This window comes from Mercenaria mercenaria, chromosome 7, assembly GCF_021730395.1.
Source record: "Mercenaria mercenaria strain notata chromosome 7, MADL_Memer_1, whole genome shotgun sequence".
NCBI classification, from domain to species: Eukaryota; Metazoa; Mollusca; class Bivalvia; order Venerida; family Veneridae; genus Mercenaria; species Mercenaria mercenaria.
This window is the reverse complement of record NC_069367.1, coordinates 61,369,024-61,389,767: the sequence shown is the minus strand read 5'-3', so window position 1 is coordinate 61,389,767 and position 20,744 is coordinate 61,369,024. Positions and strand designations below refer to the sequence as shown.

The 20,744-nt window shown below is 35.2% G+C and overlaps 1 protein-coding gene across 2 annotated transcripts in view; it reads left to right on the top strand.

Annotated features, from left to right (window-relative positions):
- Nucleotides 1-7,229: 7,229 nt before the first annotated feature.
- LOC123555792 (neurogenic locus notch homolog protein 1-like) overlaps nt 7,230-20,744 on the top strand; it is an 83,513-nt gene continuing 69,998 nt past the window's right edge. For both annotated transcript variants that reach the window (XM_053548495.1, XM_053548496.1), the window contains exons 1-15: nt 7,230-7,341; nt 8,161-8,277; nt 10,329-10,448; nt 11,070-11,186; nt 11,355-11,465; nt 12,806-12,916; nt 13,345-13,464; nt 13,939-14,052; nt 14,367-14,486; nt 15,036-15,155; nt 15,983-16,099; nt 16,740-16,856; nt 17,110-17,217; nt 19,762-19,881; nt 20,351-20,464. In XM_053548495.1, coding sequence (XP_053404470.1) covers nt 8,238-8,277; nt 10,329-10,448; nt 11,070-11,186; nt 11,355-11,465; nt 12,806-12,916; nt 13,345-13,464; nt 13,939-14,052; nt 14,367-14,486; nt 15,036-15,155; nt 15,983-16,099; nt 16,740-16,856; nt 17,110-17,217; nt 19,762-19,881; nt 20,351-20,464 — 1,549 coding nt within the window. In that variant the 5' untranslated portion in view covers nt 7,230-7,341; nt 8,161-8,237. The remainder of the gene's footprint in view (nt 7,342-8,160; nt 8,278-10,328; nt 10,449-11,069; nt 11,187-11,354; nt 11,466-12,805; nt 12,917-13,344; nt 13,465-13,938; nt 14,053-14,366; nt 14,487-15,035; nt 15,156-15,982; nt 16,100-16,739; nt 16,857-17,109; nt 17,218-19,761; nt 19,882-20,350; nt 20,465-20,744) is intronic.

Genomic DNA, 20,744 nt, shown 5'->3' with positions numbered 1-20,744 from the left:
ATTCGTACTCAACCTCTGATTCGTGTGGGGAAGTTGGCAGTTACTTGCGGAGAACAGGTTTGTACTGGTACAGAATCCATGAACACTGGGTTGCCATGAATATACTACCACTTTAGATTCCCTACAGTTTGTAGGTTATAGTGATTAGTACAGCCAGTCTACCTAACCCTCTGACCCGTGACATTCCGTGCAAAGCATAGTTGTAAATACAGAACAGAACAGAACAGAACAGAACTTTTATTAACAACTTGACTTGAACATAGAAGTTCATCGTTTCTGTTGTAAATACATGTACACTACTGACTAGTGCACAAATTAAAGCCTGCTCCGCGGCTATTCAAATTCCGTTGTGTGTATGCAACCCATGATTACAATAGGTAACAGTTAACGGCCACGCGCCACACTTTAGCACGCAAAATCACAGGTATTTTATATAGAATTTTATATAAAATAGACTCTATTTTGACAGGCGTCACTGTTCATAGTCAGGATTTTCATGCTTTTTCAGTGACAATTTAAGGTTAAAAGGTAGGACTGGAGCAGGTCTTTAAACCCACTAGAGCTATTGCGGCTTAATATAGTATGTTATTATTAAGTTATAGAATAATACCTACAAAATTTCACTTAATGAACACACATGATGTTAAAGGGGCTAACCTCCTGATCGTACAACTTTTAAAATATCAAGAAATTATTGCTAACTCTCCCAAGAAAGATCTGAAACTTAGCTACTGACACGAGCATGAGTAGTATTTTTTAATTCGACAATGAAGTGTTTGTAACGGGGTACCGAAGTTCAACTGCCTTACTTATTAACCTTTTTACTCACTCTAAGTCATGAGTAAATTAATTATTCACTGATTCAATGTTCCTAACAACAGAAAAGACAAAGACTAATTTAGGATAAAGGTTTTTACTATTTGACAGCATTTCAATGAACAGTAAAGTTGTATAAACATCGTCCTTCCTGAAAAGGGAGGGTGGGTGTATATCTAAACTGAAAACGTTCAGTCTACTGCTGTCAAATATTGAACCTCTGCACAAAGCAAACGCTCAAATAATACACAGAAACGCACGAAAATACCGTGAAAAGAAGAAGTAAAGACGGTAAAATATTTCATTACGTAAACGGGAGCATAGTGTTAGCAAACGACGAAAAACGTTAATAATTTCATATATAAACGGTCGGTGTATTGGTGAAGAGGGAAGGAAAGTTTTTATTGCCGCGGTTCCTGACTCAGACGTGTTTCTTTCCTGATAAAGCATATTTTTAAATAGCTTATAAACAAAAGCTCATATGTATTTAATATGATCTAACTTCAGATTTTAAGAAAGATCATTTTTAGACAAAACCTGGAGTCCGGTCATTTAGAAATAAATCGTTTACAAGGTGTGGACACGATTTAAGCTAACATAGCTTTCAGTCCAATCGTGAATTGATGAAATAAATGATAAATGATAAAGTTAGATTATTTTAAAAACACAGGGGTGTGTATGATTTGCTTTGGGCGGACAATTCTTTCAAAAGGGAGCGGACAAACAATGGATCTGCACCCATATATAGTAAAATATCCGAATTGAAAAAGAATATAGTATTTCCTATTCAAAGTGATATTCAATAGCTTATACACCGATTTAAAGACGTAACACCCTTACATATATCAGTGTATAATCGCATTCGGGTCATTGAACTATATTTACTATAATTATCTGTATTGTAAAGATATAGTATTTCAACATAAAATCCCTCAGAAATATATTTTTTTATTACCCAGTTTGATTATTACAGTTGAACAATATACTTTTATAAAAAAACCAGCATGTGAAAGTAACTAAAATGACATAATTCTGCAAGGATTGAATCAAGGACTATAAATCAGTTTATGAAAAAAATGTGGGAAAGAAGAAAAGTGGGTAAAGGACAAAATTCGTACAGATCCTCATCAAAGTGGACAGCCGAAATAAACTTGCTGTGCTTCACAATAAGTTGTATGAATCATCGAACAGTTTCTGTCCAGACAAAGCTTCTGGTCAAATATATATATTAGCAATGTCTTTTTTCCAAAGAAATTAGAAATGAATGAACACTCAACTGACCGAAAAAGTAGCAGTTTAAATGTACCCCGAATACAACAGGCGTGCCTTTTATGATTAACCACCAGTCTATTGTTATCCGAAACCTCGTCACGCGCTATAGTCAACAAAGCCACTACATCACCGTACAGATTTGTGTTGTAGTACTTAGACTAATTCAAATATTTGGATATTTCAGGTTCATTTTCCGATTTAAATACATTTTGTACATTACAAGTGTTTAATACGGTCGATATACATAAAGCGGATATAATACCTTCGGTCGGTCAAGGTATGTCATATTAATTTCTGTATCATCCGAAAATATAACCAATGTTTCTGTCAGTTTCTGATTTAAACTTAAAGTTTAAAGTATTGTGTATTATCAACAAAAGTCAGTGTACGTATTATTCTATTCTGACTAAAATAATATATAAAAATAACTGTTTTCTTGTATATATATTTGTTCTTATGTGTATAAATGTATATTTGTAAACACGTTCGATCCTATTTTGGGTTATTAAATCTGTGTTAAACTGCGTATTTTTAAGTCATCTTTTATTTCAGAGCTCACCTCTTTCATGCTCATAACAATCACTTGGCATGCCTATTAAAAACTGAAAACCTATGAAATTGTGTTCATACAAAAAATATATATTTAGATAATTTTCTGTTCATTAATAACATATATACTTAATGACGAGTACATGTTTAATACAATACGTGTTGCCTGGCAGGTGCTTCAGCACGGATGCAAAGACCTTTCATAATTACAAGATTTCCTACTATATAAAAGTTTGCCGTCCATTAACTACATTAACTCACGATAAGTCTTGAACCAAATACATCAGAACACAGTATCTCCCATTCACAAAAAGAAAAAACACGTTGAATAGCTTTGACTAAATACTGATTAAGTACATCCGAGCGAAAGCATCTGTCTATGACTTATATAATCGTACTTCTTATGGATTTTATAAGTCTGTTCCATTAAATATGACAGTATAATCATTTTACTGCGTGACAAATGCGGTAAATAGTTGTTTACATACTTTTTTTTTTCAAATAACAATAGAAGAGCATTTTTAAATAAAAATCACCGCATGCGGCTTAAAAATCAAATAAAATTACCGTTATTTCGTTCGTATGAAACAAAATATAATTAACATTATTGGAAAGGTAGTTACTGCGTAGTATGTAATTTAAGCTTTAAAGTTTGTCATTTCACACTGTGTCCAACCGGTAACACTGATTCACGGTAATGACACTTAGCGTCAGACAACAACAGCGCTAAATAGCTATTAGCAAAATCCGCACGTAATGAAATGTATGTAAGAACTCTTTGTAATATCGGGGCTACTTTAAAGAATTGAAATAAAATAAGATGTGCAAACGAGACTGTGAATAAATGGTAATAATGCTGTGCATTATCGTACAGCTAAACTCGCGAGTCGAACTGTCTACATTTTTAATGTTGTTACCATTAACAGTCATTGTTACTAGGGATGGTTATGTGCCACATCCTGTGTTTCTTTAAAAAATTATCAAGTGCTACTAAAACCGTCCCTCACGATGTTCTTGTTTATCTCTTCTTCCAATGTAATGACGCTTACATTTGTGTATTGTTATAAAAACACCAAGCAACATATTGCTGTGTCTGAGGTGACAGAGAAAAGTACTTTCCCATTGTTTTTGTTTTTGTGTAAGCTTATTCATAGTCACCACCGGTAACCCATATGGGAGGCTCCTCATGAGGACTATTAGTAATGTTAGTAGGAGGACAGTACAGAAGACGCTCCAATTCCAAATGCTTCCCAGGTTCTTTAGCGTGCCAGGTGTAAAACACCCGTACATCGGACTCTTATCCCAAAGGTAGTAATTTTGAGTTGGATGAACGGGGGCTCGAACCTACGACTCTTAGTTTCGTAGTGAAACAGTGTTACCACTGTACTACAGCGTCCACTCTATTTGCACTGAAATAATACAAATAGGATTAATTGCCACACTTTGTTCACTCAACAATTTACATCGTATCAATAAGTTGTTTGCGTTGAGTAAGGAGAAAAAAGGTGGAGTGGTGAGGGTTAGCGCTCAGGATACCCAAAGATCAATCAGAAGTTGTAGCAGCACTTGTGCTTTGTTCTGTAATATTGTAATTATGTGTGCCCCAAAATGATCATTATACATTATTACACTGTTAAATCAGACTGTTGGGATCATCATTAGAATAAATTGAAATTTAAACCTACCCCTGTCCCATTTTAAAACCAAGAAAATTTCGGCACTTTTTCCTTCTTTCCAACACTACCATACATATATTTATGCCTCCACTTTGGGGGGGGGGGGGGGGGCATATAGATTTGCCCTTGTTCGTCCGTCCGTCTTTCCGTCATTCCGTCCGTCCGTCTGTCCGTCCGTCCGTCCGTCCGTCCGTCCTTCCGAGAATGTTGTGTCGCGCCTAGCTCCAAAAGTATATGACGTAGAGTCACAAAACTTTACAGGAATGTTGGTCAGCATGTGTAGTTGTGCACCTGGGGTTTCGCGTTCGGATTCATTCAGTCATGTAGAAGTTATGGCCCCTGACTTTGTAAAAATTGGTCATTTTAGTGTTGTGTCGCGCCTAGCTCCAAAAGTATATGACTTAGAATCACAAAACTTTACAGGAATGTTGGTCAGTATGTGTAGTTGTGCACCTGGGGTTTCGCGTCCGGATTCATCCAGTCATGTAGGAGTTATGGCCCCTGACTTAGTAAAAAATTGGTCATTTTAATGTTGTGTCGCGCCTAGCTCCAAAAGTATTTGACCTAGAGTCACCAAGTTTACAGGAATGTTGGTCAGCATGTGCAGTTGTGCACCTGAGGTTTCGCGTCCGGATTCATTCAGTCTTGTAGGAGTTATAGCCCCTGACTTAGTTAAAAATTGGTCATTTTAATGTTGTGTCGTGCGTAGCTCCAAAAGTATTTGACCTAGAGTCACCAAAGTTTACAGGAATGTTGGTCAGCATGTGCAGTTGTGCACCTGGGGTTTCGCGTCCAGATTCATTCAGTCGTGTAGGAGTTATGGCCCCTGACTTAGTTAAAAATTGGTCATTTTAATGTTGTGTTGTGCGTAGCTCCAAAAGTATTTGACCTAGAGTCACCAAAGTTTACAGGAATGTTGGTCAGCATGTGCAGTTGTGCACCTGGGGTTTCGCGTCCGGATTCATTCAGTATTGTAGGAGTTATGGCCCCTGACCTGGGAAAAAATTGTCATTTTAATGTCATGTAGTGGGGGCATCTGTGTCCCATGGACACATTTCTAGTTGTATACTGTACTTTAATATGATTTGCCATGTTTTCATAAAGATCAACCCATTGGGTGTAAAAAATGCAGCTCCCGTGGGTGAGTGAGTGATAGGAGAAAAGCAAGTCAAAGTCACTTACTGTCATTTTGCTACAGAAAACACATTGCTTCTATATAAATTAGGACTCATTTTGATCTCTTTGAGAATTTACTGTAAATAATTAAGACATTAATAAACTACGGTCCTACATATTTTTATGGGGACAAGGTGTCATATACAGGGACGATTTGCGAGACTGGTACGTTTTACTTTGCTATCGTAACAGCTGTGCGTTCGATACCCTACTTTGGATGAGGATTATCTTGTGGTTGAAAACTGTCTAGCTAACTTGCGGAAACGTGGTACTTCCGTCTTGCCTGTAAAAACCTAAATTTGGTTGGTGTGACGTAAAACCAAACTAAAGTGTTAGAGCAAAAGTTCTGAGTTTAATAAAATAGAATTAATTCTTCATTCATTGTCGATTGCTTGACAGTCAGAAAACTATGTAACATCCCGTAAGAATTGCGAGAACTTACAGATTCGTCACAGCAATTTTACGTTAAAATGATCGATTGTTTAATTGATTACTGATTATTGATAGATTAAAACAATTATTAAAATCACTACAGTTATTGATGACGCAAAGCAGAACATTAATTATTGATTTGTTTGTTTGATGATTGATTGAAATATGGAATAATCAGTTACAAAGACATGACTTTGGAAGAATTAAGGGTTGTTTTTGATAGATTGATCCATATAACCATTACAGATGTTGATGAATGTGAAGATCCAAACCGCTGTAATGGTCATGGAACGTGTGAGAATTTTAATGGCGGATTTAGATGCATCTGTGACCTTGAATGGGAAGGAAAGCTTTGTGATTCTGGTACGTGCGAATTATTATTTCGTCAAACGACACCGGCATAGCTGATTCAGCACACTGATATATCTGCACCATTTAAGTCTTCCAAAAACAAAAATTGAAGTTTTACCATGTGCCCGATTTCAATACATTTTCCTTTGATATTCGACATGCAGGCATAGAACTAGGTAGACAAAACTTACGGTAAATATTTACTATAACAACTATCTTTTAGACGTATATAGTTTTCTTAAAAAAATGATCTAACTAAATGAGCGTGAGAAAAAAATAGAGAAAGTTAGAAATTTATTGTGCTTATAGATCACGACGAGTGCTCGGATACAAGTCTTGGTCAGTTATGTTACAACAATGGCCAGTGCATCAACCAATGGGGATCATACAAATGTAATTGTTTAAAAGGTTGGACAGGACGAGATTGCAGGACAGGTATATGTGCAGATATGTATAGAAAATCATTGTGCGATAAAATGTATGTTGAATGCACATAGAGTTTGAGTATGTCTGTTAGACTTTCTTGTTAAATGTTGCCATGATATAATTTAAAGCCTTACATGTATTTATTTTTAATCGGTTTTTGAGAAAGCACTAACAACTTTGTTCACTACGTTTGATGACTTCTTCACATATTTCAAACTAATACTTACACGCGTTTGTAAGCGAATCTGGATCGGACGCAGGTTCATTTTATAATCAGTGGGATTCGAATCTGCAACTTCAAAGAATGGGGTTAATTACCTTCTTACAGCAGTGGAAGGCTCGTTCCCTCAGCATCAGATTGGTGGGGTCTTATTTTCATATGTATAACTTTATATTATTAAGCGTTACTCATAATCCTAAGCATGAAGAGCGAATATCATTGGCTATTATTCACGACTCTTTATAATCTACAAAAGAAAACATCTTGAAATAAAATTTCGCATTTACGGTACCATGGTTACAGATATTGACGAATGTTCCGAGTCACCGTCTGTATGTTTGCATAACGGAGCATGCACTAACAAAGACGGAGGGTATGACTGTACGTGTTCCTCGGGGTGGACTGGAGATCGATGCGAGATAGGTAAAGTATTGCCAGTCAGTCGTTTAAAATCTACTTTGTCCTTTCATTGATATTCAGGGATTTTATCATTCTGTGTCTACAAAATGTATAGTTTTCTATTCATATGATAAAGTATTTAACTATATAATTGTTTTGATAAATCAAGTACTCTGTCTTCAAACCTGCTCCAATATTGAATCAGTATGCATATTGTTTGCTGATTACGTTTATTTTGAGTAATGCTTATTGCAGATTTGTATTCATAGTTCTATTATGAAGCAAGCTTGCATATTTGAAGCAGAAATATATATTATATGTGTTTTAAATCCCATGCAGTGAATGTTCGACGGTTTAAACCATCACATGCATTTTTGTGTTCATAGTCTTACAACAAATGCTTGTCGCAGAGAATACGCGGGGCATTAGTTATAAATTGCATATTCTAAATATTTTGTTTTACTAGTATGTAACTTGCTTCTGATTCTGATTTTAATGTACTTCAGCTTTGTATGCTGCAAAAATAAATAAGATATAACCATAAATAACATTGAATTTCTACAGTCTGCATTTTCTTATCAGTTTGTTCAGATTTCTGAACCAGTTTGAACGTTACTCTGTAGACCAAAATGTTGAACTGATTTATATTGGTTCTGTCATACATTTGAATGTGCAAAGCGTTCAAAAGGTTGAATAAAGGTTGAATAAAATACTTTCTAGATACGTAGCAAAGACTTGAGAGGTAATAATTTATTACACTGATTATTTGACACAACTGTATCCAAATGTTGAACATACCTGAAGTAGTGGTATAAATAATCATATGTTTTGTCTTGTTTATAGATGTGGACGAGTGCAAAACAACATTACCCTGTCAAAACAATGCTACATGTACCAACAAAGTTGGCTCATTTGTATGCATGTGCACTTCTGGGTGGAGAGGACTACTGTGTCAACACGGTAAAAGAGACTTTTTCTTCGTTTTTTTAAAGCTTTTCTGTTTTGTCATTGTGACGTTATGTTCGTGTTTGAAGCCTTTATGTTTTGTCAAGGAATTAATTACATCTAGGGTCAAACTGCAACACCATTGGAAATGTGCTCACTACCTCGCTGTTTGGCTTAATGCCAGAAGTTTCTGCTTGTCTTGTCTTCATGAAGGTTTACTTTTGCAGAAATACTGCCTTAACACATTTCTTAAAATGTAGTCCCCCTTGATAATCATGCTCAACGTGGATGACGTACCCAAACGTAAATGTACGTATATGCCCTATATTACTCACTCTATGTCGTGAGTAAATCGGTTATTCACTAATTTCATGTTCCTAACTACAAAAACAACAAACAAAAATAAAGGATACAGGTCTTAGTATTTGACAGCATTCCAATGTACAAAAAATACGAATATATTTGTCTTGTAAATGCCAGTTGGTACGATGTTGTGCAATAATGTGACCAGTAATGGGTAAATGCGGTTATCTTTATCTTTGTACACCACTCAGCCTGAAAACATACTATCAAAATTTAAGGCAAACATACAATCAGATGTTCATGAAAATCTAAACTGTAAAAATGGGTTTTCTATTATGTCCCGAATGAAACAGAAAAATGTAATAACTTGAACTCATCTAATCTAGAATAGTTAAACAGCATGTAAGATAGCCACTCGGATCTCTCGCAGCTTCTTAGAACATCCACAGAATCAAAAAACAAAAATTGTTTAGCGTGTAAAACATTACATTCTTTCAAGTTAGAATAAAAATAAAATGAAAAACTAGCTCAAAAGAGGATAACGACAATTTCCCTTTGATAACGAAAGAATAACATTGTATGGGGAAAAACAGCATAAAATATATTGATATAAAATTAATTGCGTACTTGTGAATGTTACTTTTCTAAATGTAGATACCGAGTCTGGCATGAATAATCCAAATATTCTTATATAATGTTAAATGTATGTCTGCCTTTAATGTTCTAATACTACACGACTACTTACTCAGTAGTAATAATTATCAAGAAACTGTTCATGCCTAAAAACCCTTAGAACATATGGATATACATTTACGATACGTAATTGTGAACCTTATTTTCTATAAGAACTTAAAGGAGATGTAGTGTCTGGCCTGAGGAATTTCTAGACGATGAAAAACGTGAATAATTACATTTATAGAGCACAACATTCTCAATCAATAGCTCAATCATATCTGTACAAAAATCCATTTAACAAATCCTAGATTCTAAAGTAGGAACTTATTGGAATAATATTTGGGTAAAAAATGAAAAACACCAGAATTATAGATATAATATAAATTTTCGGACACTTGTTCTTTTATCAGAAACGCTAGAGACATTTATCACTAAATCACATCCATTTATCATCGCTATAAAGTATGTAAGTGTTTATTTTTCTTAAAAATATTAAATATCTATTGCTATATGCAACAAAATCAATCAGAATCATCATCGTTTACAATAATGACAAACGTTCAATATTTCTACATTATGACCATGCGTGAGGGTTAGAAAAAGTAAAAGACTCTCAGGTTTCCTAGGCTATTGAGTCCACATAGTGCTTACCAACAGGTTAAAATGAACTTTTATAATAATCAGCTGTAGTAGCTGGTATCTGAAATGTCAAATGATTGTAGTGTCTGGACTGTCTTCTTTAAGGTGTAACGTATTACTTAGAATCAACATCTACTTGATAATAAACCATTTTGTAATACTTATTGTCTTCTAATTGCAACGAGTTCCAATTAGGTCATTTATGATATTTGAGACTGTGCCCGGGTCTTGATATAATTTTTGTTACAAATCTTGCAGCTTGTCTTTGAACGTTTTCTAGTTTGTCCATATCCTTCTGATGTTGGGATCTCAAACATAAGAACAGTATTCTAAAGTTGGTCATACAATAGTATTATAATCAGCTGCCTTGTTGAAACTTTAAAATGAATGTTTTAAGAAACCCAACATATATGCTTTAACATCTATATTCATATTTACTCAACATACAGATATTAACGAGTGTGTCGAAACACCGGGTATATGTAGAAATGGTGGCACCTGCACCAACAAGCCAGGAGACTACCACTGTGATTGTCCGCCTGGTAGAGGAGGAAAGAACTGCGATTACAGTAAGTGTAATATGACAAATATATGAATACATAATGAGGATAAATAAACAATTAATGTTTTACCAGAATTCTTATATGTCGAATGTGTCTGTTGAATAGATTTCGGAAAAATGTGAAAAAACATAGTCTTTAAAACGACACAAAGTATGCTTTCCATAGAAATTCCCAGAAAAGCATCGAGTATAAGACAACCATGACGACCTAATGCAAGTAAAGAAGAACAAAAAAGCTACATTATCTCGGAATTTAAACGCATAAAATGGCAATCTATTTTACTGACAACTGAGTGTCATAGTAAAAAAGGACATGCTTCACTTTCGCCTTGTATGGCCTACACAATTTGGAAAATTTTCAAATAGGCGATAACTGAAATAAATTTACATTGTTATAGAATGTATTGTTTGCAAAATACAGACATAGTTGCATTATTTGTTTTGAACATCCCTTGTATATAGTCAGAGTAAAACAAATTGGCTACAACAGCACAACACGCGCATAAAAGAACGCAATAAGCCATCTCCACTTAACCGACATAAAACATTGCTTAGGGGTTTAAACTAGTTAAATGTAAAAAAATACGTTTAAGTCATTAAAACAGTACTTGAATATATTATCCTACAGGTACAGATCCATGCAATGATATAGTGTGTGCTCACGGAGGTACCTGTTACATTGATACAAACGGAGAACCCGCGTGTGCTTGCACAGACCAGTTCCAGGGTCAAAACTGCCAAGAAGGTTTTTCTTTCCTATCCAAATCTAAATAGCAGCTAACATCTGTTACTTGTTTGGCTTGATAAATTAAAATTGTAATATAGTGTTTGACCTAAAATTACATTTTTAAAATTTCCTGTGATATGGACAGTTTAGCGCGCTAGTTAGCTATAACATCTCATTTGGTTCCAGATTTTGACGAGTGTAGTCAGAGCCCCTGTGTAAATGGAACTTGCAGAAATCTTCCTGGAACCTTCTATTGTGATTGTAATACAGGCTATACTGGGGATCTTTGTGATGAAGGTAGGATCATATATACTATACAGCAACAATTTTACCCAGTTATTCAGTTTTGTTTGTTGTCGAAATAACAAAAAAAACAACAATTAACCGCACCCCCCCCCCCACCCAAAAAAGAGAAAAAAATGAGAAAAAATGTATTAATTACTACTTCATTTTCAGAGTTACTGACCATACGCTTTGAAGTTGTAACCGAATTGTGTATACTCTTTTTTCAAATTAAATTATCTTGAAACTTCTGTAGACTGGATACAAATAAATCCAGGAAATAAAATTCCACAATTTGTATTAAGAAATCTACCAGCATTTAATGGAATATCGATAATCAGATGTCATTATTGTAAAATTAGCCGTGCCATGAGAAAACCAACATAGTGGGTATGCGACCAGCATGGATCCAGACCAGCCTGCGCATCCGCGCAGTCTGGTCAGGCTCCATGCTGTTCGCTTTTAAAGCCTACTGGAATTGGAGAAACTATAAGCGAACAGCATGGATCCTGACCAGACTGCGCGGATGCGCAGGCTGGTCTGGATCCATGCTGGTCGCAAAGCCACTATGTTGGTTTTCCCATGGCACGGCTCAAATTACCTCCTTTTGGATGTGGATGTCTGGTAATTATTAAATGGTATGAGCGTAAGAAAACAGTTAAATTGAATATATTAAGTGATGCACAGTGATCAGTACAAAGCAATGACAGAAAAAAGTACGTTTTTTGACTTATCAGAATAACTGCAGCATTGCTACGATAAATAACGTTCTGGAAGTAGAGCGAAACTCTTTAGGGTAGGTATTTGTCGGTCATAGTTTCACGAAGCTGTATATTTTGTATCTCAAGTATGAGTGTTTGATGCAGATGTTCAAATGGATTTTTAGCTCCTGTCCTGAGCATTCACTTTTTATGTAAATTTATTGTACACTATTATTTCTTTTTTCTGGAGCGGAGGTTTTCAACAAGACTTTCATTTTTATGCCGAGTGTGCACTGTTTTATACACAAAAAATTCGGTCTTGTGTGTGAACTGTTTTATGTAGTTCATAAGCTATAGAGTCAATGATCAAGCAGCATGCACCGCTTTCAAAAGACTCCAAGGACCAATGTTTTCTGAAAGTGTTTACTACTTGATTACTGGTCCCAGTTTTCTGACAACGACTGAACCTTATAAGAATGAATCACTTTGTTATAGCTCTTGTATAATTTAACATTATTCTAGCAACCTGTGTATGCTTCATACATTAGTGTTTTATAAAGCCCTACGGATGCTTTTCTTGACATTCACAGCAACAGTTTGTGTAAACGTTTGTCTTTATACATTTCACGGTAAATTAAATATTTGCTATCACAGATGTTGACGAATGCACATTCTTCCCTTGCGTAAATGGTAATTGTATGAACACTGTCGGTTCATTCTACTGTGACTGTGTTCCAGGATGGACAGGCCCAGCCTGTAATGTCGGTAAGGTTATTTAAACATACCGTTTACCAATACCTTCATTCCTTTTTCTTCTTTATTTTCAAACTATACCTATATTTCTGTTACCCGCTTATATTTTCTATATTTTGCTGCAATTTAAGTAATGCTCCTATTTGTTTGGATATAAATAAAAATGATAAACCTTGTCAAATTTTTGCTGCTTAATTCGACAAAGTATAGACTTTGTCATCTACTAACCAGCAATACTTTCCAGTTGTTTTTCCAGTTGTTTGTAAAATAAAGCCTGATACAAGGACAGAGAGACCCAAATATGAAAGCAACGTTCAAAAAACGCACTGAATGTATGTATGGCTGTATACACCATAAATATGTGGTAAGATTAAAACATATTTTGCAGATAAAATGTTTGCTGCAGGTCATACAACATGCATTTGTGTTTTGTTATGTAGATAGGTCAGAATGCTCACTGTTGACAGACCCGTGTAACGGCAATGGTAGGTGTGAGGAGATACCTGGCTCATACAAATGTGTCTGTTACGTAGGATACGAGGGCCAATTCTGTCAAAATGGTACGTTAAATTTCTTATCTGTCCGTATTTCTTGTATTTCGTCACATTACATGGTAACTTAACCGATTAGATTAACATATTATTTTAACATTTCGATAAAATATTGCATAACAGTTAAAACTATGTTGGTAATACGTCGCTTGTTCAGAGTATCTACGTTTTAAATTACTCCTCTGCATATGCAATGAAAAAGGTAGGTCTAGACCTTTTGTATAGCTGCGTTACAATATTACCCCTTTGTTCTTTCCTGTTTTTATAGTTTTTAAGCTACAGAGAAATCTACTATAGTTCTACATTTCATATATCTGTAAATTTAAAAGAGACGCGTTACGTCGATATATTGAGGTAATATTTTAAAGTGTCGGTAACCAGAAAAAAACATACAAATACTAGTACATGTTTTAGTCTAGAAATTATTGGTTTAAACGCATTTGATTGCAATTTGAATTTTCACCATTTATTGTTTTTCTTAAGATGTCGATGAATGTAAAGAAATTCAGTGTGACAATGGTGGCACTTGTGTAAATTATCCCGGAGGCTATCAGTGCAACTGTACTCAGTACTGGACTGGTCCATTCTGTGGCATAGGTACATGTATACGCTTACGCAGCACGTGATATTTTGAAAGTGATTTCAAAGTAACTCATTTCAACAGTATATGCTTTTAAAAATGCCTTACTTTAAGACTGCATCGTCGGTATTAAAAAATAATAGTGTTTAGTCAATATATTTGGCATTTGTTTTGTATGAAGAAAATTTGTTTAATGACGAAAATTTTGCTTAACAATCTATGGGAATATTGATGGAGGTCTGAAAAATCTGTATATAACTTGAAACAAGATACTGAAGTTCGCTTTTAAATTAAGACGCGTTTTAAGAAAATATTTCTCTTAAAAATTCAGATCTGAATGAATGTACAACACTGACGGAACCATGCATTAATGGTGGAACATGCAAAAATAGACAGCTTGGATATGATTGTACATGTACCAGTCAGTGGCAAGGTGACACCTGTACTGAAGGTAAGGCGGATAATAGTGGCGGTGCGTTTGACTGTTCTTTTCAATGGAACATCTAAACGTATTGTCATGATAACTGATGCCTTATATTAATATGATTTGTTAACAAAATTTGTATTTTAAAGTATTATGGTTTTCCGACCGCAGCGGTAAAAACCACTAAATTCGAATTTCAATCACATTGTCGCTGCAGTTTCGAACCCTGCGCTGATCATTCTCTAAGGAAGCTGATTTCGGAAGTTCAGGTGCCCGCTCGTACCTGAAATAATGCACGGGACACGAGTTTCCTCCATTGTAAAAGCTAGAAAGTCGCCATATGACCTGAACTGTGTCAATGTGACCTATAAGGCCAGCAGCCAGAAGTGCACAAATCATATTGTTCATGCGGCGTATGGATATGATAAGAACTGATCTGAAAGCATCGGTAGTTCTTAAGTTTCATTCTTGTGGAATAATTTGCAACCAAAGTTTGGTATTAAAGTAATATATCTCTTAATAGTGTTGTTATTCGTGTCTCAAAAATGCGTCAAATTAGACAAATTGATACTGCAGATGTAGACGAATGTACAGAAACCCCTGGGATATGCCAGAACAGCGGAGCATGTATAAACGAACCGGGAGGCTTCCGCTGCAATTGTACAGATGGATACGAGGGTGATTTATGTCAAACAGGTTAGTAATTAATGCTATTTTAGACCAAACATGTTAGTTCAACGGAAAGCAACGTTGCTTTCATAATGATATCGCTAAATGAGCCGCGCCATGAGAAAACCAACATAGTGGCTTTGCGACCAGCATGGATCCAGACCAGCCTGCGCATCCGCGCAGTCTGGTCAGGATCAATGCTGTTCGCTAACAGTTCTTCTAATTGCTATAAGCTTTGAAAGCGAACAGCATGGATCCTGACCAGACTGCGCGGATGCGCAGGCTGGTCGCAAAGCCATATGTTGGTTTTCTCATGGCACGGCTCACATGAATATTGGTTTAAAAGAAATTCTTTTTTTATTCCTATCATGGTTTTCCCAGTTGAGATTTATCATTGCTTAATTGATAAATACTTTATTTAAATTGATTTTACACTGGATATGATAGCATGTTCCTTTGAGAAAATGGGATGGTCGTTTAACAAAATAGTACCTCACTGTAACAAGAAAGTATGCTCACTAGACATGATATCAAGTTGCTTTAAGACAATAGGATGATCGTTTAACAAAATAATACGCCACAGAGGCAAAATAGTACATGTGTTATACATGATGGCATTGCAAGTCAACATGATAATACAGTAAATAACAAAATATAACAGGATCTTGGGAAGAAACTATTCTAAAGAATTCCTCGAATTCATTTAACATAAGACATCTCTGGCGTTCCGTAATTATGCATGATATCAGTTTTGATTTGATTTGTAGTTATTCGAGTTGTTCCCTAAATCACTAACCTTGTATAATTTTCTAGTATTTGTCTTGAAGTGTAAATCATATTTTGACTATTTATAGATAAGAATGAATGTATGACATTAAAGCCATGCATGAATGCAGCGACGTGTGAAAATATACCCGGAAGTTATGAATGTACATGCGCTAAGGGGTTTGAGGGAAGAAACTGCGAAATTGGTAAGCTTGTTTACATTAAAGCAAAACCATTCTCAAGTGTGAGTCTACGTAAGGAATAAATGATTTTATTGGACATTATTTTCATAATACAGCAAACACAGTTAAATTTTATATTAAAAGTCGCTACATGATCGAAACTATGTTGTATCTTAACAGTTAATTCCTCTCACAAAAGCCCCTAATTCCGTGATATAATATGAGCCGCGCCATGGGAAAACCAACATAGTGGCTTTGCGACCAGCATGGATCCAGACCAGCCTGCGCATCCGCGCAGTCTGGTCAGGATCCATGCTGTTCGCTAACAGTTTCTCCAATTCCAATAGGCTTTAAAAACGAACAGCATGGATCCTGACCAGACTGCGCGGATGCGCAGGCTGGTCTGGATCCATGCTGGTCGCAAAGCCACTATGTTGGTTTTCACATGGCACGGCTCATATAACTTTCCTGTTAACGCTAAAGTTGGTGCTTGTTAGGAGTGATTAGTACTATCTCTCTTAATTGATGTCTAGACATTAACTACGGACTTTTCGCCTAAAATTCCTAGTGAAACTTTTAAACATGAAATCAGATATTTTGAAGGCAGTTAAGTATACGTTTAAATATATGTTTTTACATAGATCTATTTTGAATGCTTCTCTAGATATAAATGAGTGTTTAACTGATCCTTGTGAAAATGAAGCTACTTGTATGAATACACCACCCGGTGATTACACATGTACGTGTACGGACGAATGGACAGGAAAAAATTGCACTATAGGTAAATTTTCGTTCAGGTTTAATTTAATTCAAATTTAAATCTGAAATGTCATGTCTGTTGCACCTATGAACATAAAATGCAGGTTTGTCAACTTGTCATCAGTTTGTAATACATCTTATTTTGATTTATAAAAATGAATTTCTTTCTATACTTCAAACGGAACATCTTATAGTTTTAAGTATTTAAAAACGACTGTAATGTCCAAACTTCTACTTCTGATTTTAAAAGCATTAAATCTCGATTTTTTTAACAGAGGTTGAAAGATGCCCAGAATGTGAGAATGGAGGTATTTGTATAGAGGTGAACAGTGATTTCCAATGCGATTGCCCGTCTGGATGGCAAGGAGAAGTTTGCCAGAAGGGTAAATGTTATTCCATTACTGATTGGATTCATTATAGGAGTATACACAAATGTATTAAAGTTCTCAAACACAAATCACTATGTTGTCTAGACGTTTTTAGTTACTGGTACTGATGATAAACCCGAACAGAAATTGAGGTTTTTTACCTGTAACTTTTTTATTTCTGCAATTTGTAATCAATGGTTGGTATCAAAATAAAGCTTAACATTTGCTGAAAACTTTACATAATTCAAATTTATATTTAGTTAGCAAACTCACACGAAGTGAGGCCCTGAAAGGGGTTAGTAAAATGGGGACTGTAAGCAGGTTGACTGATGATAAATTCGAACACTTTGTCATTTACAAAATTTTCTTCATAGTATTATATTGATACTTTCCCCCAAAAGCTGCAACAGAGATTCCTGATCAAGTAATGAAAAGTGACCTAATGTCAGGCCTTCATGTGGCGACAGTGAGCATGCGCAAGAAACACCCTCTTCCCCAGTAATTTTGGATAAATATTTTTTATACAGATAAATGTAAGTCATTTATTTATACAGAATATTTACCAATTTTGTTTTTATTTACACCAGTTGGTGTTGTAAATGGAAACTATTAGATGGTGTATTCAATTTTATAAATAACCGATTGCAATCAAATATTTCCAAGGTGGTCGACTTTATCATCTGTCCGGGTTTATCATCAGTACCAGTATAGATAAAAGCATTCCTGTGCTTATTCTGTATTTTGAAACGAATGGAAGAAAATAATAAAAAGTAATGTATTTTTACACGAGTATGTTGTGGTTTGCAGAGCTGTTATATTTTTGTCTCTACAGATTTTTGAAAATGACATATATTTTGTGTTAGTGGCATTGTTTAGCTTTCCAGCTTTAATATTTCGGCTTGGGTGGTTACAATATCTCCAGATTTCATAGCTTTTGGTATTGCTCCAAAATTGTGTCTATAAGCAGTTTCTGTGATATGCATGCTCCATAACCTCGGATCCTCTCTCTAAACCCAGTTTGTTTAGTTCTGTCTTATTTTAACTTGGGACCTTACGCTGCTTTTCATATCATGGATTTGCACAGTGTATCATTGAAGGTTTTATGTACACCGCCATATGAACACACATGTACAGATTTCATAGCTTTTGGTATTGCTTCTAAATTGTGTCTATAAGCAGTTTCTGTGATATGCATGCTCCATAACCTCGGATCCTGTGTCTAAATCCCAGTTTATTTAGTTTTGCCTTATTTTAACTTGGGAACTTACGCTGCTTTTCATATCATGGATTTTCAGTGTATCATTGAAAGTTTTGTGTATACCGCCATATGAACACATATGCGGATGTCTCGGAATTGTTTCTTGGTACTTGTTACGTGTGTAAAGGTTGAGTTTTACTCAACTCGGGGCTAGCGTTCAACTTTTTCTATATTACATATCGTGTCTTTCATTACTCTTACTTTTGTAACTTTTGTTAGGAGTTCAGCCGGTTTCTTTCATTTACACTGTCCAGTAACTTTGGAACAATTTTGCAACATTTGGAGTAGGGTTAAGAGTGAGGGTTGGTGATTTCATTTCCCATCTGGTACGTTGCCACTGACTCTTCTAAGGCGTCGTCCATTGGTCTGTTTGGTTTTGTCTTTGTTTCGTGTGAATATGCAACTACTCGTGCAAGTTACGGGCAAAGTAATTTTTTTTACAAGTTAAAGCATAGCAAAAGTTCCTTCTAGGGCACATCTATATAAATATATAATGATCTTGTAAAATTTTGGTTGCAATGTCTGTTTTATACTGCCAAAAATGTCAAGTAAGTATTAACGCTAGTTATTTAACATAAATTGTTAAATCCAACAACAAATTAAATCTGTTACCACTTTCAGTAGAGTAAATACGGCAATAAGACATTGACCCGGTCAATCTATTACGATTCCATGCGTGAATTTGTTGGCATAATTAGAGGGTCACAATGGGGTTTGTTTCCATATATTAAACCATGCATTTGAAGGTGACGATAATATTTAGTTGTTACATGCAAATTTGCTGATATATGTCTATCTGGTCGACTGAATGTACATATGTTATGTTCTTCAAAAATGGAGGAAATAAAAGAATCGATTAATCATCCTCGGGTTTAGTAATATGTATTCCACAGAACGCGTTTTAGTAAGAGAGTCGCCTCAATTAAGAAAGAATAGTTTAACGTCAGAGGTTATTTCTAAGGTCACGGATTTTAATTGGCCAGCTTGTAATGACAACAGCTTTAGATATCAGTAGCTCAGTCAAGTGTGACTTACTCAATTAAGATATTCCTTCTCAAGAGAAGGAGCAATAACAGGACACATTTATTAACATATCAATTTGGATTTGTCATCACGGGTTATGTCTCGGCATTTTCTGATATACTTTCTGGCAGGAATATTTGACATCAAGTAAATTTAACACGCAAATTTAGGAAGTATTGGTGACTTACACACGTGGAGGTTGGTATTCCGACCCTCAAACTGATTCCACTAATTCTTTCTTAATACTACGTAAATATAATTTTGAATACTTTTATCAGATGTCAACGAATGTAATACTATAGCTGACTTATGTCTGAATGGTGCTACGTGTCACAATAGAGATGGAGATTACCATTGCGCTTGTGTCCCTGGATATGAAGGGAGACACTGTGAAATAGGTATGTTTGGTGTTTTTTTAAAAAAAAATAATAAAAAGGTAACCAATAGAATCTTACATTGACGTTATCTCAACAAACCACGTGTTCACTGAAATCAAATACGCTTATAAATTTCGCAATACCTAACGAAATTTCATCTTTTGTACAATCAAGAGTTTCCGTTTCATTTCATAGATCTTTGTTTAAACGTACTTACCAAACCAAAACACTTATTTATCGATAAGCCCTAAGATAGATAAGATACCATTTTATGTAAATTATTGCACCAGTGAAGCAAATACAGTCACAGTTTTTGGAAATACAAAAATTGAAAAAGAAATCTCCTCAGGTCCATTTAATTAGTTAAAAGTAACTTTGTGATGAATGATAAAAAGATTTCTGTTGTATTTTGTTCACCACTTAGGCAAACAAATTTCCATGATGAATTTATTTGATTAATCGGACTAATTGTATGTATATTCTTTGTCAGACATAAACGAGTGTGATCCTAACCCCTGCTTATTCGGTGGTACTTGTACTGATGGCATAAATTCCTACTCCTGTCTGTGTCTTCCGGGAAGAACCGGTGATACATGTCAGAATGGTAAGTAAGCAAAACATGCAACCTTTGTTTTACCAATCAATCCAAACCATCTTCACTTGTTTAAAATTTCGATCAATCTGTATTTCTGTGTTGCTCCTAGGAACAACGGAACTTCCGCTATAGTATGATTACTTTTATGGAACTACCAAATAATTATTTTAAAGATGTAGGACAATCGATGCATGTTTGACAAATTTAATTTATAGTTATGAAGTCTAATTTATTCTTGCCGCGCTTTGACAGATATGTCGTGAAAATTTTCAGCTTTAGACATTGGATT